The sequence below is a fragment of the Thermobia domestica genome, chromosome 10, assembly GCF_964235325.1.
Source record: "Thermobia domestica chromosome 10, izTheDome1.hap1.1, whole genome shotgun sequence".
NCBI lineage: Eukaryota > Metazoa > Arthropoda > Insecta > Zygentoma > Lepismatidae > Thermobia > Thermobia domestica.
In genome coordinates, this window is record NC_137463.1 from 241,937,110 (window position 1) to 241,955,050 (window position 17,941).

General features: G+C 35.5%; 1 protein-coding gene across 2 annotated transcripts in view; it reads left to right on the plus strand.

Annotated features, from left to right (window-relative positions):
• The window catches only part of Usp16-45 (ubiquitin specific protease 16/45), a 53,883-nt gene that overhangs the window by 630 nt on the left and 35,312 nt on the right, over positions 1-17,941 (plus strand). For both annotated transcript variants that reach the window (XM_081729418.1, XM_081729417.1), the window contains exons 2-5: positions 5,758-5,875; positions 7,969-8,099; positions 13,670-13,818; positions 16,838-16,954. In XM_081729418.1, the coding sequence (XP_081585544.1) occupies positions 5,785-5,875; positions 7,969-8,099; positions 13,670-13,818; positions 16,838-16,954 (488 nt within the window). In that variant the 5' untranslated portion in view covers positions 5,758-5,784. The remainder of the gene's footprint in view (positions 1-5,757; positions 5,876-7,968; positions 8,100-13,669; positions 13,819-16,837; positions 16,955-17,941) is intronic.

Below are 17,941 nucleotides of genomic sequence, written 5' to 3' on the forward strand. Positions count from 1 at the left end.
CGGATCCCTCGAGATAAATATTTAACCCATGCAATTTTGAATTTCAAAATCAATTTTTGGGATTAAATGTAGAACTGTGTAGATTATTCAATAAGAAGTGTAGGTCATTGAGGAAGTGAGGTTGGGTCAGGTGGGGCTGTTTTGAGACAAAAAAAAAAAAACTTTTGCTGTAATTCTATTAATTCCATTATTTGAATGTCGTCATATTTCGAAAGGGACTCTACATTAAAAAATACCTAGGGCTACTTAGCCGTACTAAGGGTTTTACGGGACATGCTTATTACTCAGGCCCAGCTGGTCAGACGAATATGTGAGGGTTATTGTATATACTCTGGGTCGGACCCAGGATTTTCTGAGGGGGGTGCACCAATAACTACCAATATAATCAACCACACTGAAACTCTTCAAAGTGCATGCGACGATATTGTTTATCCCCAACAACACTGATACATAGAATGGGGGGGGGGGGGGTTGTAAAGAGAGTTGCAAGTGATATGCAGGAAAAATGTTCTGTCCTGACTTCTCTGTTCTTTTCCTATTTGACAAATGTTATATTGTTTTACTTGGTGAATCCTTTTCCTTCAACGTTAAGAGAATTGACTGAAACTATTGCTCTTTCAAACCTGTGCTTTTCTTAAGCCCCAAACGGAAAAATAATGACAGAAAGTTTCGGAATGGCCCTAGCTTCACATTTTAGATAGTGTATATTTACAACGAAGAGGGGTTGCACGTGTACTGGTGCACCCTCCTAAATCCGGCCTTGTATACACTGTATTTATTCAAAATCAGGGGGTATGTTTAGTACAAGGGGTCCAGAAGCACGTAAAAATCGCAAAATTTACAGGAGAAATGAGTGATGCAAGTACTTAGACGTAACATAACGTAACCAAATCTAACCACACCTAAAATAAACTAACGTAAGCTAACCTGAACTAACCTAAACTAACGTAATATTAGTAGAAATAAGCGAAATTCTATCATTTTTTGCAAAATTATGCGGGACTCCTACACTAATGTAACATAAACTAAACTAACTTAACGTAACCTAAACTAGTCTAATCTAACTTAAACTAACCAACCCTACGCTAAACTAACCGAAGGTGAACAGAAATTATCAAAATTGTAACACTTTTAGAGAAAAGAGCTGGACCCCTTCTGCTAAACATAGGCCAAAATCAGTACTATGATAGTTCAGAAAATGATGGAAACCTTCACTGCATGCAGTTTTAGTACTTTTTCTTAAATATGACGGTGTTAGTAAAAGTTTATTTCACAGTTTTCTTTTTTTCTGATAAATTTCTTACTTTAAAAGTGAAAATTGAGGTGCTAGACACGCAAAGCTTTGAAGAATAGCTGGATATTATTGACGACCACACAATATTATCATATTATAATGTTATTTGCCTGAATAGTGATACACTTTTGATCATTTTGTAATAGCAGAAATTAACCTTGAATGATTATTTGCTCACAATTTAAACAAAAAAAAAAAAAGTATTTTTTTTAAATGTATTGATAGACAATATGATGGACAAACATTCGTAGACAAGATGAAATCTTCAAAGATAAACTTGTAAATTGTTGCCAGGTAATTAAAATCTGCGTTTTGTTTTAAAAAATTCTGTTCTTGTAAAAAACACAAATAGGACTTATCTATTTGCTAATGAAAATCTGCAGCGTTTTTAATAACTGTTCACATAATAAAATTTGAAAAGATGTATTTTCTGACAGGTTTGTCCCTATCCTAAATCTCAAAAACGCTGATAACGTTCCTTAAACTGATATCATAAGCTATCTTCTGATGCAGTAATATCTGGTTGCGGAAGTATACTTATGACATCAGATTCTATCACGGGTATATTCCCTTCTACTCGCTCGAAATTTTCCCAGGGATTTCATATCCATTACTTTGAATTCGTTGTTGCTTAACACAGTAACAGCACATATAAATATGAAAAAATTGTGAAAGCATGCATATACGAGCAGAATTAATGTGTTACATATACATAAGCAGAAGAGCAGTGTATTTCAGTGGTCATAACAGCTGTCTCACAATAGCCCCGGAAACTGTCACATAATGGCCCCATGATTTTGACAGCTCCTGCTCTCTCACAGCCTCCTTGACACATGGAAATTTTTGATGATTCTATAGGGTGTCCAATATACAATACAACCCGGAGTTTGGGATAGTAGAAGTTTTGAACCTGAAGCGATACATAAATAATGGTTATACCAAAATGAAGCTTTGTTCATGTATATATTTTTAAACTAGGAAGCAACTGTTGAAGTACACTAGGAACCTCACAATATTGCCAGATGTAACCGAAGATGTAAATAAATTTTTTTGCAAAACATGTAAATTGACTCATACATATGGATATTCTGTCGTTAATTTTCAGTTTGTTTAGTTGGAGCAGCTTGGAAACTATGAAGCAGAAAAAAGAATTTTTCATTTCCACCGATAACTAATTGGATGAGACCTCTGTAAGGGAGAACTAGGAAAATCTTAGTTTTTATAAATTAACACTCTGAATTGGCAACATTGTTGATGTTTCAGTGCGTCAAAAGGTGTGTTAAGAATCTGTCTACATTATGCAATTCCTGAAAACAATGAAAAAGAAACTTTGAAATTATCATGATAAAACTTTTACTTACATGCACCCGGCAACACTGCTACTATCACGAAAGAGTTATCAGCTTTTAACGGCCGTTTTCATGAGGACACATTCATGTTTAGCATGTTACCTGTCTGGTTAATGGTTTCCAAATCTACATTCAGAGGAACAAATTCTTTATTTTGCTGGGGGGCACGGTGGCTCAGTGGTAGAGCGTTCACCTCTGGTGCTTGGGGTTCCGGGTTCGACCCCAGCCCCCGCCAAGTGAACTTTGTGGTGGACAAACACCGTGCTCGTGGGTTTTCTTGGGGTTCTCCCGTTTCCTCCCACTTTCCTCATCCCACCATTTCACTCATTTCTCATAATCACCGTCTCCTTTAGCCTAACCGGCATAACCGTGGAACGTAAAACTCAAAGATTTCATTTCATTTTCTTTATTTTGCTGGTGCATAATTTCATATTTACATCTTCTTTCGTGATCACCAATATATTACACACATTCACGTTGTTCACAGTAAATATTCAAAGCACCCTTTACACGAATAATCATTCTCTCCTAATACTACGTTTTGGCAGACGCGCTGTACGCAATACCTATATTTTACCGCAAGATAAAATGTTTGTCAAGAATTCTTTCTGTACACAATTATCTTATGGCTTTTAGAATCATCAACACATTTAATTCGGTCCTTACTATAATAGGACTTCTCCATTGTTATTCACACAAACATTGTAAGTAGTGCCCTACAATGTCATGTTACCAGTGAAAACGATTTTCATGGTTCCAGAGAACACTAGGACGATGTTCACGACACCGAATCTCGTAAGAAACTGTTTCGTGGTTGCAGCAGAACTTCTTGAACAAGTTCGAACTTGATGCGTGGAGTTATGAGAGGTTTTGCAATAATAAAAAATATTTTATTATTATTATTACTACTATTATTATTATTATTACAACTTACCTAGACGTAGTTTTTATTCGACATTTTGGTTTTACTAATGATGGCAAACATCAAGTGAAATTCACACTTAATGTTGCAAACTATCAATAACGCACGAGATAAACCTTTTAATGAAATACATGTGTTTTCGAAAACTGTGCTGACATGGGGAAAATTGTGCTTCATGTGATGTTTGCAATCATTAATGAATACCAATTATCACATAAAATCCACGTAGTGTAATTTGGAAACAAATAAAAGTTGTACCAAGTTGGCAACACTGCCAACCGAATTGCAACGCACGTAAAAATCATGTTGATACAAATCAACTTTCTGAACATCATAACTTTAGCACATAGTTCTGATTTAACACGAAATTTATATTTTATTTTCCATTGTCGCGAGCCGATTTTGGGTCCCGAGTTGGAATCCCTGTAATTCGAAAACGAAGCGGAATTCGACTCATGTTTATAGGAACTTTTCTACTGGATTTGATGTCAGGATTCATCTCTCAAAATTTTCATACTCCCTTTCAAATCGCCTTGTGTATAGGACCAAAGTGCCCATATTAAATATTTACATTTCAAGTACAAAAATCGAAATTTCAATAATTAATTGCGAATGTTAGGGGCTGCAGCCGCATGAACGGTTAACGAATATTAAATCCTTAGGTACTTCTCCAATACATGAAAAAAATTCAGATTTTTAAAAGGTGGGTTTTTGAGCAAATGGCGTCCAAACATGGTATCTTAATGAAATTTTCAGCTTTTCATCACGCTGTATCGTGGGATGTAATAATCAGAAACGTAAGTCCTTTACATCGTCAAGAGACCTTATGGAGTAGATTTCGATGCTAGAATCAGATGGTTGATATTGCTCGTGAGGACAGAGAAAAAAGTGTTTGAAGTTAGCAAAAATTTCACCAAAGTTGGCAACATTGCGAGTGAATTGCGCGATTCCTATTGGACCAATAGACGAATTTTGGCCTTCCAACGAAACATACAACTTAATTTTCTTCCTGTTATTGCGATTATGTTACTAAGTACATTCGTTTCTCTACAACAGAACTTTTAATTTGACATGTTTTTCAGTTTTTCGAGCAATCCGAGATGAGGGCGGCCATTTTGGAAGACTGTATATCTAAGGAAATTTTTTTTTCAGCAAAAAGAAAAAATATGCGTCTAATAATATTGCATGTAGATCCCATATTAAAAAAATAAATGAAATCTGAGACTATGATGGGGACCAATTGTGGCTTGCCTGGACGATTTGAAATGGAATCGGTCTTTTGTATTTCTATCGTGCTATACATGTAAGAGGTAAGATCCCGATATATTTTGACTCCTTGTACATTCCTGTTGTAAAATCAAGTAACATGTTTCTTCCGTGGATTTTCCCAATTTATTCCCCCATAAAATGGGATAGCACTCAAAATTTTGACCCATTTCACCACATTTGGTTCAGATGCAGCTTTATTTTGTTTTCCCTCTACATTTCTGTATTTCCCGTCAGCCTTCATTACTGCAACATACACGTCCTGTGTTAGTTAACAAGACAGTGGGCTTTAAACACTGCTATTTTAAACTCTGTTGCCTCTTTACCTAATGTCGCATCAATACTTGGTCTCATGTGGTCCTGAATTTAACTTCGGGTTTTACTCCCTAATTAATCAGTCTACGTTGATGACCTTCATTTTCTTTCTCCGAGCTAGTAAAGATTACGAATCACACTAGACTGAGTGAAATTTTTGAACAATCTGGTAGTTGTATGGTCAACTGCATCTTTACCTTTCGCACAACAAATGTTTTGGATTTCTCCTGTGGCTTTAATTGCCCAGTTCGAACTCATAAGGCAAAATATCTCGAATTAGAGTTTTTTGCACCTGCATCTATGCGGCTATAAAATCGCGCAGAATCACGCGCCTTTACAAACTTTAAGGGGACATACTACAACTTACTCGTACTTCGGTGACGAGCTGCTTCAGTCACGTGACCCCATATGCCACAAACGTTGCAGATATGTCAATATTGGAAAACGTTTTAGTGAAGTTTCTGTTCTACTGTGTTAGTAGTTTTAGGTAAAAATGTATTCGTAATTGTTGGTTCTAATATATTGGTTCCCATTAAGTTACTTGCATCAGTAAGACGTATGGAAAATCGACATTTATGTTATTGCTGCTATTCTTTTCTGTTTCTTTACAGATATAATAATTGCAGAAAAACAATACAATGGCCAAGAAGCGAAGACATCAACAGGAACCTTCGCAAAATAATGAAGACACAACTGAATCGTGTGATGAAAATAAAACTGAACACACAGGTTAGATATCGGATTTTTTTAGACTTGATTTTTTTCCCTCTCTCTGTATTTTTGATATTCGATTATACAACTATCTGAATTACTTAACATATACTTGTAGTTTGTTTATTCTGATTTTATTTTTATGCACTGACATAATTCTACGAGGACTAAGAGTATTTTTCCTTTTTTATACTAAATAAATTAATAACATTCATGTATAATCTGCCAACGTATCTTCAATAATACAAGTTAAATTATAAATCAGAGTACGCATTGATGCATATAGTAATATTAAAAGGAAGGACCAGCTAATGCGCCCAATAGTTGTGTAAATCTGATAACTGTTCCCACAACTACTGTTTCCTTAATCTAATCTAAAATTCTTCGAGCTTAGAAGTGTAGAGAAGTGTCACGTTCTCCTACATTTTTTAGCGTACTCTCATCCATTGTACGTTTGTTAATATAGATATCTTCTGGCACATTTTGTTAAGATTAACTAACACCCTAAAATGTGGCCTGGGAATTGTAAAAAAAAATATATATATATATATATATTCCTAGATTAAGAGTGTATTAGGATTAAGAGAGAAAAAAATGTTTTTTTGCTGGTTTTAGTTAGTATTTTGTGTAAAAAGAAAAAGAAGTGACTTGAATGATTAAAAAAAAAAAAAATGTGAAGCCGAAGTTGTACATTACAGACAAGCCATTTAAGGCAAGAGGATTGGTTGCCGAATGTATACTAGAAATATATAAATCTTTGTAGGATTCAGGGAACATAAATGGCGAGTGTTTGTTACATCCTGGCTCATAAATAGTCCTGTAGAATACGATGCTCTTGATTACACACTGTCTCTGTGAATTCAGAAAAAATGAAGAAATGATGAGTCAGTTGTCGAAATTTACATAAATAGTGGATGAGTTGAAACCTTTCTTATAATCGTTAATAACAATAAAATAATGTGCCTCTGTCTAACATCAGTTATTCGGATAGAAAGAGATTTCACCAGAGCCACCAGATTTGAAACACAATTAAACCTAATCACCTACGAAGCTGTTTTTCCGATTTTCAGCTGGGGGGAGGGTGAAAATGTACAAGTTTCCTGCGATTTATTATAACGCCTTGCATATATGCAACCATCATGACGACATTGTTGTGCGAGCTTACATAACAAGAGGATAAATACTTGGTCAATGAAATTGCGCAAAGACATCCAGGTTCTGAGTTAAGACCAGGAATGATATGTGCTTACAGCTTGTAAGTTAAATATACTAAAAACATTATTTTTAAAAATACGGTTTTCCTTTCTCGTATATAGTGACACATTGAAAATAGATTCTTATTCTTGAAGACAAAATCCTGAGGTGGTAGTCTTGTGTAGATTTTTGTACTGTTCAAGCTGGGTTAAGTTGCGACTTTTTTTTTTAATTTGAAGTAAAATCAATAATTTTGATTACTTTAAAAGATCTGCAAATTATTAGGTAATATTACAATGGTAATAGAAAAAATATAGTGCATTTAAGCTATTTTCCTCCCATGTGTTTAGGTATGTTCCATGTGTTTATATATATATATATATATATATATATATATATATATATATATATATATATATATATATATATATATATATATACTACCTCAAGAATAGGTTTCGTTTCACCTCATTCCTCGCGGACAAATGCAAATGGTAGAAATTAGCGACACATCCAGCTCCAATATCTATTTGGACCAGAACTGTAATAGGTGGTGACAAATAGTTTTCTAATATGGATTCGGGATTACTAGTGTAGTTTCACCTCAGTTCTTATTCTTGTACTAAAACCGGAAGTAGTGAGAATCGTTGAGAGATTGCGAAAAAATTTTTGTATGGATTCGTCGGTCGAAGAACAGGTTTCATCTCTGACTTTATTTGTCTCTGTTGCAACCGTGTGTTATAAATGTATTACTTGTGGTTTCAGTATCGAATACGCATAGTTTGAAATTCTAGCGTAGCTTCACAATGTGAAACGAAACGCTTGCTTTTATAATAGGTCTTGAATATATATATATATTCTGCTATGTTACTCGCGTGTATTTATGTGTATGTTCTTATCAATGTATTTTGTTTCAGGAAAAACTTGCCCACATGTGGTGAAATCTGTAGATATTCCCCGTGTGCGTAAGACACTGAAACAAAATGGATTAGTTAAAGATTGTCCCACTTGCGAAAAGACCAAAGGGAATGAAGAGGAACAAGAAAGCGTAAGTACATTTATTTGGTTTTAGAAAACAAAGTATTACTTCATTCTCTTGTGTTTGGTGATGTCTTGTGAAATTAGTTAAGTACATGAGTTAAAATCGAGGCTTCATTCAGTCTTCATGGCAGCAGACTGACTTTTGTTTCTAAAACTAGAAATGCTTTCATGATGATAATAGTTATTTTGTGTGTGTGTGGGTGGATGGGTGTGTGTGTGTGTGTGGGTGTGGGTGTGTGTGTGTGCATGTGCGCGCGTGCACATCATTTTTCATTTATCAGGTATTTTCAAACAATATATTAACGAATTCAAAAGATGCATGTATCATCTAAATCATGTTTGTACTCATCAAAGGACCCATCCTGGCGACAATGGTAATTATGACAGTAGATGTTTCAGCGACTGTCGGTCCTCTTCATCAGCACCGGTCCTTAAGAACTGAATTCTTAAGGAGTTGCACTGATGAAGGGGACAAATAGTCGCTGAAACATCTACTGTCTAGATTATTACTGTCTATCGGTGTAGTGAGTACAAGCTTGATTGTTATAAAATATGTATTTTAAAGTCTGCACATCGACATAATGTAATGATTAATTTCGGCAACGCTTTGACCCGTCTACAAACATTTCGCTACCCAGACAGAAAATGCAGGTGGTTTACAGACGCCTGTGAAACATGCATAAACAGGCATATCTTTAGAAACACTTGCGCCTGAAAATGGAACTTTTAAACGCAAGAGTCAGGTATCGATTTGTTTCAAGATCATTGGATGTTCATTTCACGGAAACGGGTAGTTTTCATGTTGATAGGGTTACAACCTTGCAACGTGAAAAATGCGTGTAAACAACATATACGTTATCTCATGAGGATCTGACGACAGCTGCTTTTCATTTGATAAAAATGTAATTGACATGTTAAATACACGTGAAATACAGGTGTTAGCGAATTAGTGGGCGTGTGGGCGGAATATACATGTAAAGCACATCGCATTAAGTGTACATAAAATTTGCGTCACAGGTGTTGGACGAGCATAAGACATATACGTCCCATGTATACAAACGACAGAAGAGACATGTAGGTAACATGTACATGGGAGCCACATGTAACATGCAGTTTGCCTGTTCATGAATTGGGTATGTATTGTATAGATCACATGCATGTTAAACGTTGATCACATGTACATGTAATATACATGAGACCTGCGTGTTACTGGTGAATTACTTCTACCTGTGACATATGTGGGAAATGTATGTTACAGGTGAATTAGTAGAATGTAGGCTGCATACTTTAAGGAATAATACTACTATTTGATCCATCTAATCCAAGGGTCCGCGCACGCCTCTGTATATATATATATATATATATATATGTGTGTGTGTGTGTGTGTGTGTGTGTGTGTGTCAGCACCTTGCATATGTGCATGTCAAAGTGGAGACTTGATGTCTGGATATTGCATGTTCCCTACGCCTGTACCGTGAATGTTCTACTCTAATCAACCTTGTCCATCGCATTTATCTGTTTAAGCTATTTACTCACTACACGTATCTGTTTAATCCATCTATTGGCAGTCATGATCATTGCATGTTACAGGCAATGTGTCCAATTCTATTCCAGCGTACTATACATGTGTCAGGACCTTGCATATGTGCATGACAAACTGGAAACTTGGTGCCTGAATATGTTTCCTACACCTGTAACATTATCTTCATTGCATGCACCTGTTTAACTCATTTATTGGGAAGGTGGACAAACACCGTGTGCGTGGGTTTTCTCGGGGTTATCCCGTTTCTTCATTCTACCATTTCATTCATTACTTATCATCACCGTCTCCTTTAGCCTAACCGGCATAACCGTGGGACGTAAAACTTAAAGATTTCATTTCTTTTTTTTTTTTTTTCATTTATTGGCAATCATGATCATTGCATTTTCCGTTTACCTGCACATTGCCTGTACATTCCATATAGGCGAGTTCATACTTCGCATGTACACGGTGATAATACAGGCAATGTATTCAGTTGTAATCTCATGTATTATACAAGTGTCAGGACCTTGCATAGCGAATGTTGAATTGGAGGCTTGTGCCTGAATATTGCATGTCTCCTATGCCTATAACGTGAATGTTTAGCTCCAATCCACCTTGTTCACCACACGTATCTGTTTAATCCATTTATTGGCAATCATGATCATTGCATGTTCCTGTTCACCTGTACACTGCATGTACGGGAGTTACATACTTCGCGTGTACACGAAAATGATAAATGTAAAATAACACGCTAATACGTGGTATTTACATGTAATGCGAATGTCATACATGTATATTACATGTTGATAAACAGGCACCTTCCTTGTACTTTTCATTTTTACTGTATTGCGAATGTTATCAACAATCCATTCAAGATACTTTATATGCATATATTCTTTCCATTCACTTGCATGTGAGTGACTACGTGTACATTCCATGTTCTCATTTTAATGTACAGGCTCTGTACAACGCGTATTTCCGTGCAAAATTTCCAACAGAAGTTTAATACTTTTTCGACATGCATATTACCTGAAGACAATGTGCCTGTAATATTTTCTTTACATGTGTTTTCGCCGAAACAGGTGCCTGTATAATGTCTGTCAGGATCTTACAGCCTTTTACAGGCAGTTCTATGTACAAAACATTGCATGTTTCCTCAAAAATTTTCATAATAGTACAATAAATAATAAACGAGGTTCATTGGAGTCTTTGTCAGTATAATAAAAAATGGCCACACTATTCTAGACACAAGCGTATATATGCTAAAATGAGACACGTTCATTAACATAAATTATCTCTTGCTGTTAATGGCGATTTTGTGTTCAATGTTGTTACTCAGACACAACGTTAATTTAAAGTGTTTTTTATTGCTAGTGGAAGGTCACTTGCTTTTCGTATCTGAAGGTATTATCAGAATAATGAATGTGTCATCTAATATTAAATAAACGTAGTATTGGTACACACAGATGCAAACTCATTTAATAAATTTGGACCACAGAACGTGTATCCGTAGAAAGAATATCGTGTTAATAGTTTGCAGATCGTTAAATAAAACAACGAATGGTATGTGTGTACGCGATTCCGTTGTGTATAGATTACAGTCTGTCTGCAATGCCAGAGTGACACCAGCGAAGGCCTGTAGCGCTATTAGGAGACTTCAATCGTGGCTGTATATTGAAGCTGCGAGAGGCTGGATTATCATAACTGAAGAATTGGTGCTAGCTTGATGAGTGATGTACACGATGGGAGACAGTGGTTTTCCATAGCAGACTTGCCTCCCAGTTTCCCTCTGACGCACTGGAGAGTGCCTTGACATAAGAATCGTTCGAACAGCCCCAACAGAATGGTGACCGCTAGCGCAGTCAAAGCAGCATTGTGCCCTTTTCCTCTTCCCCTGTGTGAGTAGACAAAGGAACAATTGTTGGAGGAAGGTCCAAGAAGGCGATACCCCTGATACCTAATATTTCGATATTGTTAATAGATACTGCAGTGACGAGCCAAATGAAAGGCAGTGGTATTCAGCGATGAGAACCTTTTCTTATGTCAGGCGCAGTGAGGTCTTAATGTACGTGTCCGTTGACTTCCAAGTAAGTGGGGAAATGCAACATGGCTTCCCATTCACAACACAGGATCAGCGTCTAGCATTCTTGTATGGAATGAAATAAGCTGCACATCCTGCTTGCCTCTGGTGTTCATCAATGGAAGTAGGATTAATGAGTCGTCCATTCGTGATGTTGGCGGAACTCCACGTTCCAGCAGGAAAACGCGCGTTATCACACCGTCGGGTCCAGCGTGTTCTACTCGGAAAATCTCTTCTACCTTGGCGTGTTAGATTTCAAGACCTTAGCCTTATCGTATGGATAGAGCTCTGCGCTAATATGAAGTATCGTATCTACAGTATCTCTCTCGACATTCTCATCTACAGATAATAATAAATACATATAACTTATTTGTTCTATACAATATCAATAAAATTCAAGTTAAACTTTAAGTAGATCTTTTCCTATTGCAAGTCAGCTACCCTAAATAATAAAATCATGTAGTAACAAATTACGAAATTAATGGAAAGCATACAAGCATACTTAAAATTCTCTCTAATAATAATAATAATAATAATATCATCTCTAACCTCGTTACTTATAATACATAAACCTCTGTGTTTCCAACAAAAAGTGAAATAGAAAAACTAGAATTCTGCCTTAAAAAAAAAAAAAAAAATCACATTACCATTTCATATTTATCGTATTTTTCTGAGAGCAAGGAAAATCCAACGAAACAATTTTATTGTGGTTATGTGTTAGTTACTCCAAAAGCATACTTTAATGCCCGACGTCAATACTTAATAATGTTAAGAAGAATGGTAGTAAACTCTTCATCTTTTCACAAGTATCTGCAGTTTTATCCCGCCATCTGCAAAGGAACCGAAAATAGATCCGCGAGGAGCTATACTCTGCGGATATCCACATCCACGCAGACCTCTACTCGAGGAATAGGGACTGGAGCCTGATTGGAGGAAAATTATTCACATGGATTAACAGGAAATCTTTATGAGATACAGAGCTAAGTTATTTATAATCCTGTGTAACATGTTTGCGGTATCCCACGACGCCATGCTAGATTCATTAGTACATACCGTCTCTCTCTCGCACGGACTAACTTAGAGCCAGATTCATGAGTTTGTAAATGTATTTTCACCCCTATATACGAGGGGATTCAGAAAGTTCTAAGCCAAACATATAATGAGTAAATGAACGTTTGAAAGTACTTATTTAGATTTCTACATTATTTCCCCTGATCTCAACACCGAACATATCAATCGGTAAGATGTCGAATACCATGAGTAAAACAAAGGTTTTGTCACAGCCATCAAATTAGTCGTGGACATTGTAAAGGATCAACGTTAGCTCACCATCGTCGCTATAACGTGAACCATATAGCTGTTTCTTCAGTTTCTAAAACAAGAAAGTCACTTGAGGTCAAGTCTGGAAAATATGGTGGATGGGGAAGAAGCTGGAATCCATACTGTTAATAACGGCTTCGGAAACAGAGGTTCGCTGGATACCGTAGACGTCGCGACTCGCTCGTAGACATCGCTGCGTATCAGCGTTCCTTAAAAAAAAAAAAAAAAAAAAAAATTGTCTTACGTTCTTCCCTCAGATTAAGCGACCATGTTTCGCAAGCATAAGGACAGCAGGCATGATTATCGTTTTATATATTTTAAACTTTCAAATCCCTCGACAGGGTTCGCAAGAAAAGGATTTTGAACTGAATAATAACAGAAATTCCCTGATTTAATTGACATTTAATTCCTTCGTGAACATGGTTTTCATCTGTTAATATTGATTCTAGATATTTGAAAGTACCCAGTTTGTCGAACATATTATTTAATATTTTAACGCAACCATAATTTGCAGTGTTATGATCCCGACTAACTTCCATGTATTTAGTTTTTCTGTATTTACTGTTATTAGTAGTTACTTTATACATTTATTGTATTTCCATTGTAGAAGTTATCTTGTTGAAATGTTTCAGAGATTTTTTCTTTGTCTTTTCAGCTTCTAAATGAAGTTGAATTGATGTTTTGTCTTCAATGCGGAGACCAATCTTGTGGTATAGGCCAAAGAAATCATGCATTGAAACATTTTGAAACTCCACGCTCTGATAAGCATTCAATAGCTGTTAATACACAAACTTGGAACGTTTGGTAAGTTGAAGTTCATTATTACCGCATATATCTGTAGTTAGCTTTACTTTTATGTAAGACTTTATTTGGTGACAGAATACATCCAGAAACGTTTTTCTTAACTAAAAAACTAGTGTTTGCGACTCTGATGGGGAACACTTCGAGTTCAATTTTTCTTAACAGATGATTTGGGTTCCTCATTAAACTATATGACCATATTAATATAGCATCAATACTATGTTATATGAAAATCAACATTATTGAGGAAGATTAGGTTAATTAGTGGTCAATTTGTTGTTACACATGGTGTCTGTTGGTCACGAGTCACGAAATTAGAAAACGGTCATGAAAGTCAAGAAAAAGTCACAAAATTTTAGATTTTGGGTCACGATTTTTCTTATCTGTACAAATATAAGTACAGACTGGAAAATTTTGTTCTATAAAACGTCAAAATTCACCACCAAAAAATGTCTATGGTCGGCTTTAGACGCTACCAAATCCCAAGGAAAGCACTCTTCTAACGTATGCATGAAAATTCGGCCTTATTTGCGCCCAAATTTGCTCTTGGTAATGTTACGAAAATATTAAGGTTTGTTAAAGAAAAGGTAACGAAATTTCATTTTGGAATTTTAGTAGACACCCTGTTATAAGAGGAAAGGTACGTTTCTGTTATTTTTTTCTCCAAATTGAAAACAGTGTTGTTAGTTATTTGTGATCTCATATATATCGAGATTGGTTTCATCAATCACTACTTTGATTAAAGGGTGTAACTTACAGAGGTATGAGGTTCAAAATTAATGAGGTAAATAGAATATATCATGAGCCCCTCAAGTTAAGAAGATAAAATACGGATATAAACTCTTCATTACAAATACGCAGATGTGTTCCGTTCTCAAAGTTCCGATTTTAAGGGGGTGGAAGTTGCAATTTCTATAGTTTCGCCACATTGGTATAGATGTTGCCTGTTGTTTGTAATCGCATCATGGTAAGCAGCTTACCCGGTTGAAATGAATCTTGGAATATAACTAACTCCATAATGGGTTTTCTCATGTCACATTAATTAAGGAACGTATTCTAATGGGGTAGGTGAGTTCGAAATATACACCAAAAATAGAATATCTTATGGACTTCTATAATAAAACTTCCATTGAAATGTATATCTTAATGAGGAAGGGGGTTCAAATATTTTCCGAAAACCTTTCGCCCTGTGCAATGAACGGGCATTTTGGCTAGTTTCCTTATAAAGCTTTAGAGACACAAGTGCTTGTTAGATTTGTTATTTATCCTTTCGTTTATAAGATAAGATACAAAAACTAGCAAATACAACTACAAAGTTTAGCAATAGAAACTGGTCATAAACAACAAATTTTTTTCCATCTTTTTCAAATCCTCTTTGTAATGTAGTGTGTTCTTTCGTTCATCAGTTAACAACTCTATCTACAGCACCTTACTATTGCTTCGCTCGTTGTAATTTAGAGCAATTTTCCACGCATCTTACCATTCGACTATTTTATCACTGAGCGTTTTTCTCTCCTTGCTACTTCATGCAGAAGGACCGGAATCAAGTGTGCACTTCGCGTTTTGTAAAACTGTTTTCAAATGTTAACTTCATATGTATGTAAATCTATGTTATGATACTGTTATTACAGTACTCACTGTCGTGTCTAAGATAATTTCATGGCAGAAAAAGAATGTTAAAAAAATTACAGAAGAATGTTAAAGCGTTAAGTTCGGATGATCCCAGGGTTGGAAATTATATTTCGGATTCATACAGGGCTATGCAGTGCATTAATTTGTCCAATATAAAGAAAATATGATGTAGATACATCAGTCTGAGACAAACAAATAAAAGGTAGCTGTTAAACATGAATGCAATTGAGGATATTAGTTTAATATTGGTCTATCGCAGTAAAGCAAAGGAACAAGAAGCAAACATGCAAAATATCTTATTTGTTTTCATTGACGCAAGTAGAATCTTTATTAATTTGCCAAGTGAAGTAAATATACATAATATAAGCTACTGCAATTCTAATAAGGAGTGCAGTTATAGGAATCCTATCTTCCTTTCAGTGTCGGATACTATAAATTTAAAATGCGTAAGGGTTATTTTAGCATAATAAAACATCAGCATTATTCTTGCATTTTAAAAATCCAAATTTCTCTCCGGAACGGTAGAATTGCCATGAAATTTAACTTACAATAGTCCTTTTGGGTCTAATTTACAAATACAGGAACATTTTTTGTTTAATTTGAAGTCCCACGATTATGACCGAGGTTAAAGAAGATGGATGATAATGGTGGATTGAAGAACGTGGGAGGAAACGAGAGAACTCAGAGAATACGTACACTCACAGTGTTTGTTTTGCCACAAAGTCCAGGGACCCCTCACATCGGAGATAGAAATAACAAACAAATCATTACATTTTTGTATAAGGATTTATAATTTTAAAGATTCTTCTCATCGTTCTTGTATGTTTATTTTCAATACTACTTACAGAGCTACTTCGTGAAATACTTTACAGAAAATAAATTCGAAAACTCTTTATCTGTTTTTCTTTTTCTTTTTTTTAAAAAAATCGCTTTAAGTGTTTGTCTTGAAAGAAAAAAAAAAGAAGAGTAACTCGTGTATACACAGAAAACTTTATTCACATTTTGGTTTATTTTCTGCTAGTTTGTAACACGGACATTACAGAAGAATGATTTTCCTTTGTTTCCTAAAATCTCAAACCTTTTAGAGACAAAGACCAGTTTCCTCTCAATATCCAATCCAGAAGACAGGTCGGATGAATCTCACATTATGCCTGTTATCAAATATTCTTACCCTACTGATTTCCATGAGTTTTTCGTAAATTACTCCTTAGTTTTCGCTCGAAGGAAGGTAACTAGGTAAAGGTAAGATTTGGGGACAACAGTAATAACGCATATTAGTGAACACGAGCTTCTATGGAAAGTTTATTTTATTCTTATTTATTTTATTTAGTTTTTTGAATTTCTTCAGTTGTAGACGTTTTATTTATAAGATTATAATCCGTCATTACAGGTGTTTCGAATGCGGCAGTGAAATAGACGCTAGCCAAAAGAAGTTGAGTGAATGCTTGGACATCGTTAAACGCCAGGGCTTTGGGACACCGATTTCCAAACCCCGCACTGCTGGCAAGTAACTAATTTTTTATTGTGTGTAGCATAGCTGTATATAATAATTAAAGAAGTTCTTCAGGCAATTGAAGAAAATCTCACAAAGATATGTCTTGTACTCAGCAGTTCTCGAATTCAATGGCATGCTCGCAGAACGTAAGACTTCGATAGAACTTTATTTAATAATCAGGTGAGGGATATAGCCAAATAACTCTACATTATGAAAGTATCTTGTATAAATTTGAGATAGTGCATATGGAACTAATCTTATATACAGTGAAAGCCTTCAACTTGGACACCCCTCTAACTTGGACACTTTTCTTCGGAACCAGGAAAGCTCCTATTGATTTCTGTGTATTAGAAACCCCTGTAACCTGGACACCTAAAAGATACACCACACAAGTAAAAGAGAATGAATGAACCGTTGACAAAGGGAGAGGGAGAAGAACAGATTACCTATTTTCATGAGAAAACAATAAAATTTCGAGAACAGATAGAAGTTGACAGATAGAGTGGCCAGTAAATACATTCCTTATTCTGTACAAACTAAACATTACAGTTTTGTCTATGGTGTGATCGGCGTCAGAAGACGTTTGAAGTTGTAAAAATGAGTAAGCGAAAATTGAACGAACTGACATTAGAAGAAAAGAAAAAGGTAATCGATCGCTTGAATAACAGCGACAGCTGTAGGAAATTAACGGATGAATTTCGGATTTCAAAATCGACAATATCGAACATTAACAGAAACAAAAAGGTTATTTGTAAAATCATCGGAACAAAATTGTAACGCTCGAAGGGAACGGGTACATAAAACACCACACGAAAAAGTGAATGATATGGGGATCAATTTTTTCCGTCTTTGTCGCGCAAAAAATATCTCTGCAAGTGGAACATCTTAGTGAACTGCTAAGATAGGTACGTACATTATAAACTGCATTGTGCTCTGTATTGTATCGCACAGTTTAATTCAAGATGCGTTTCTACATAAAGATACTGCAAGAGTATTCAA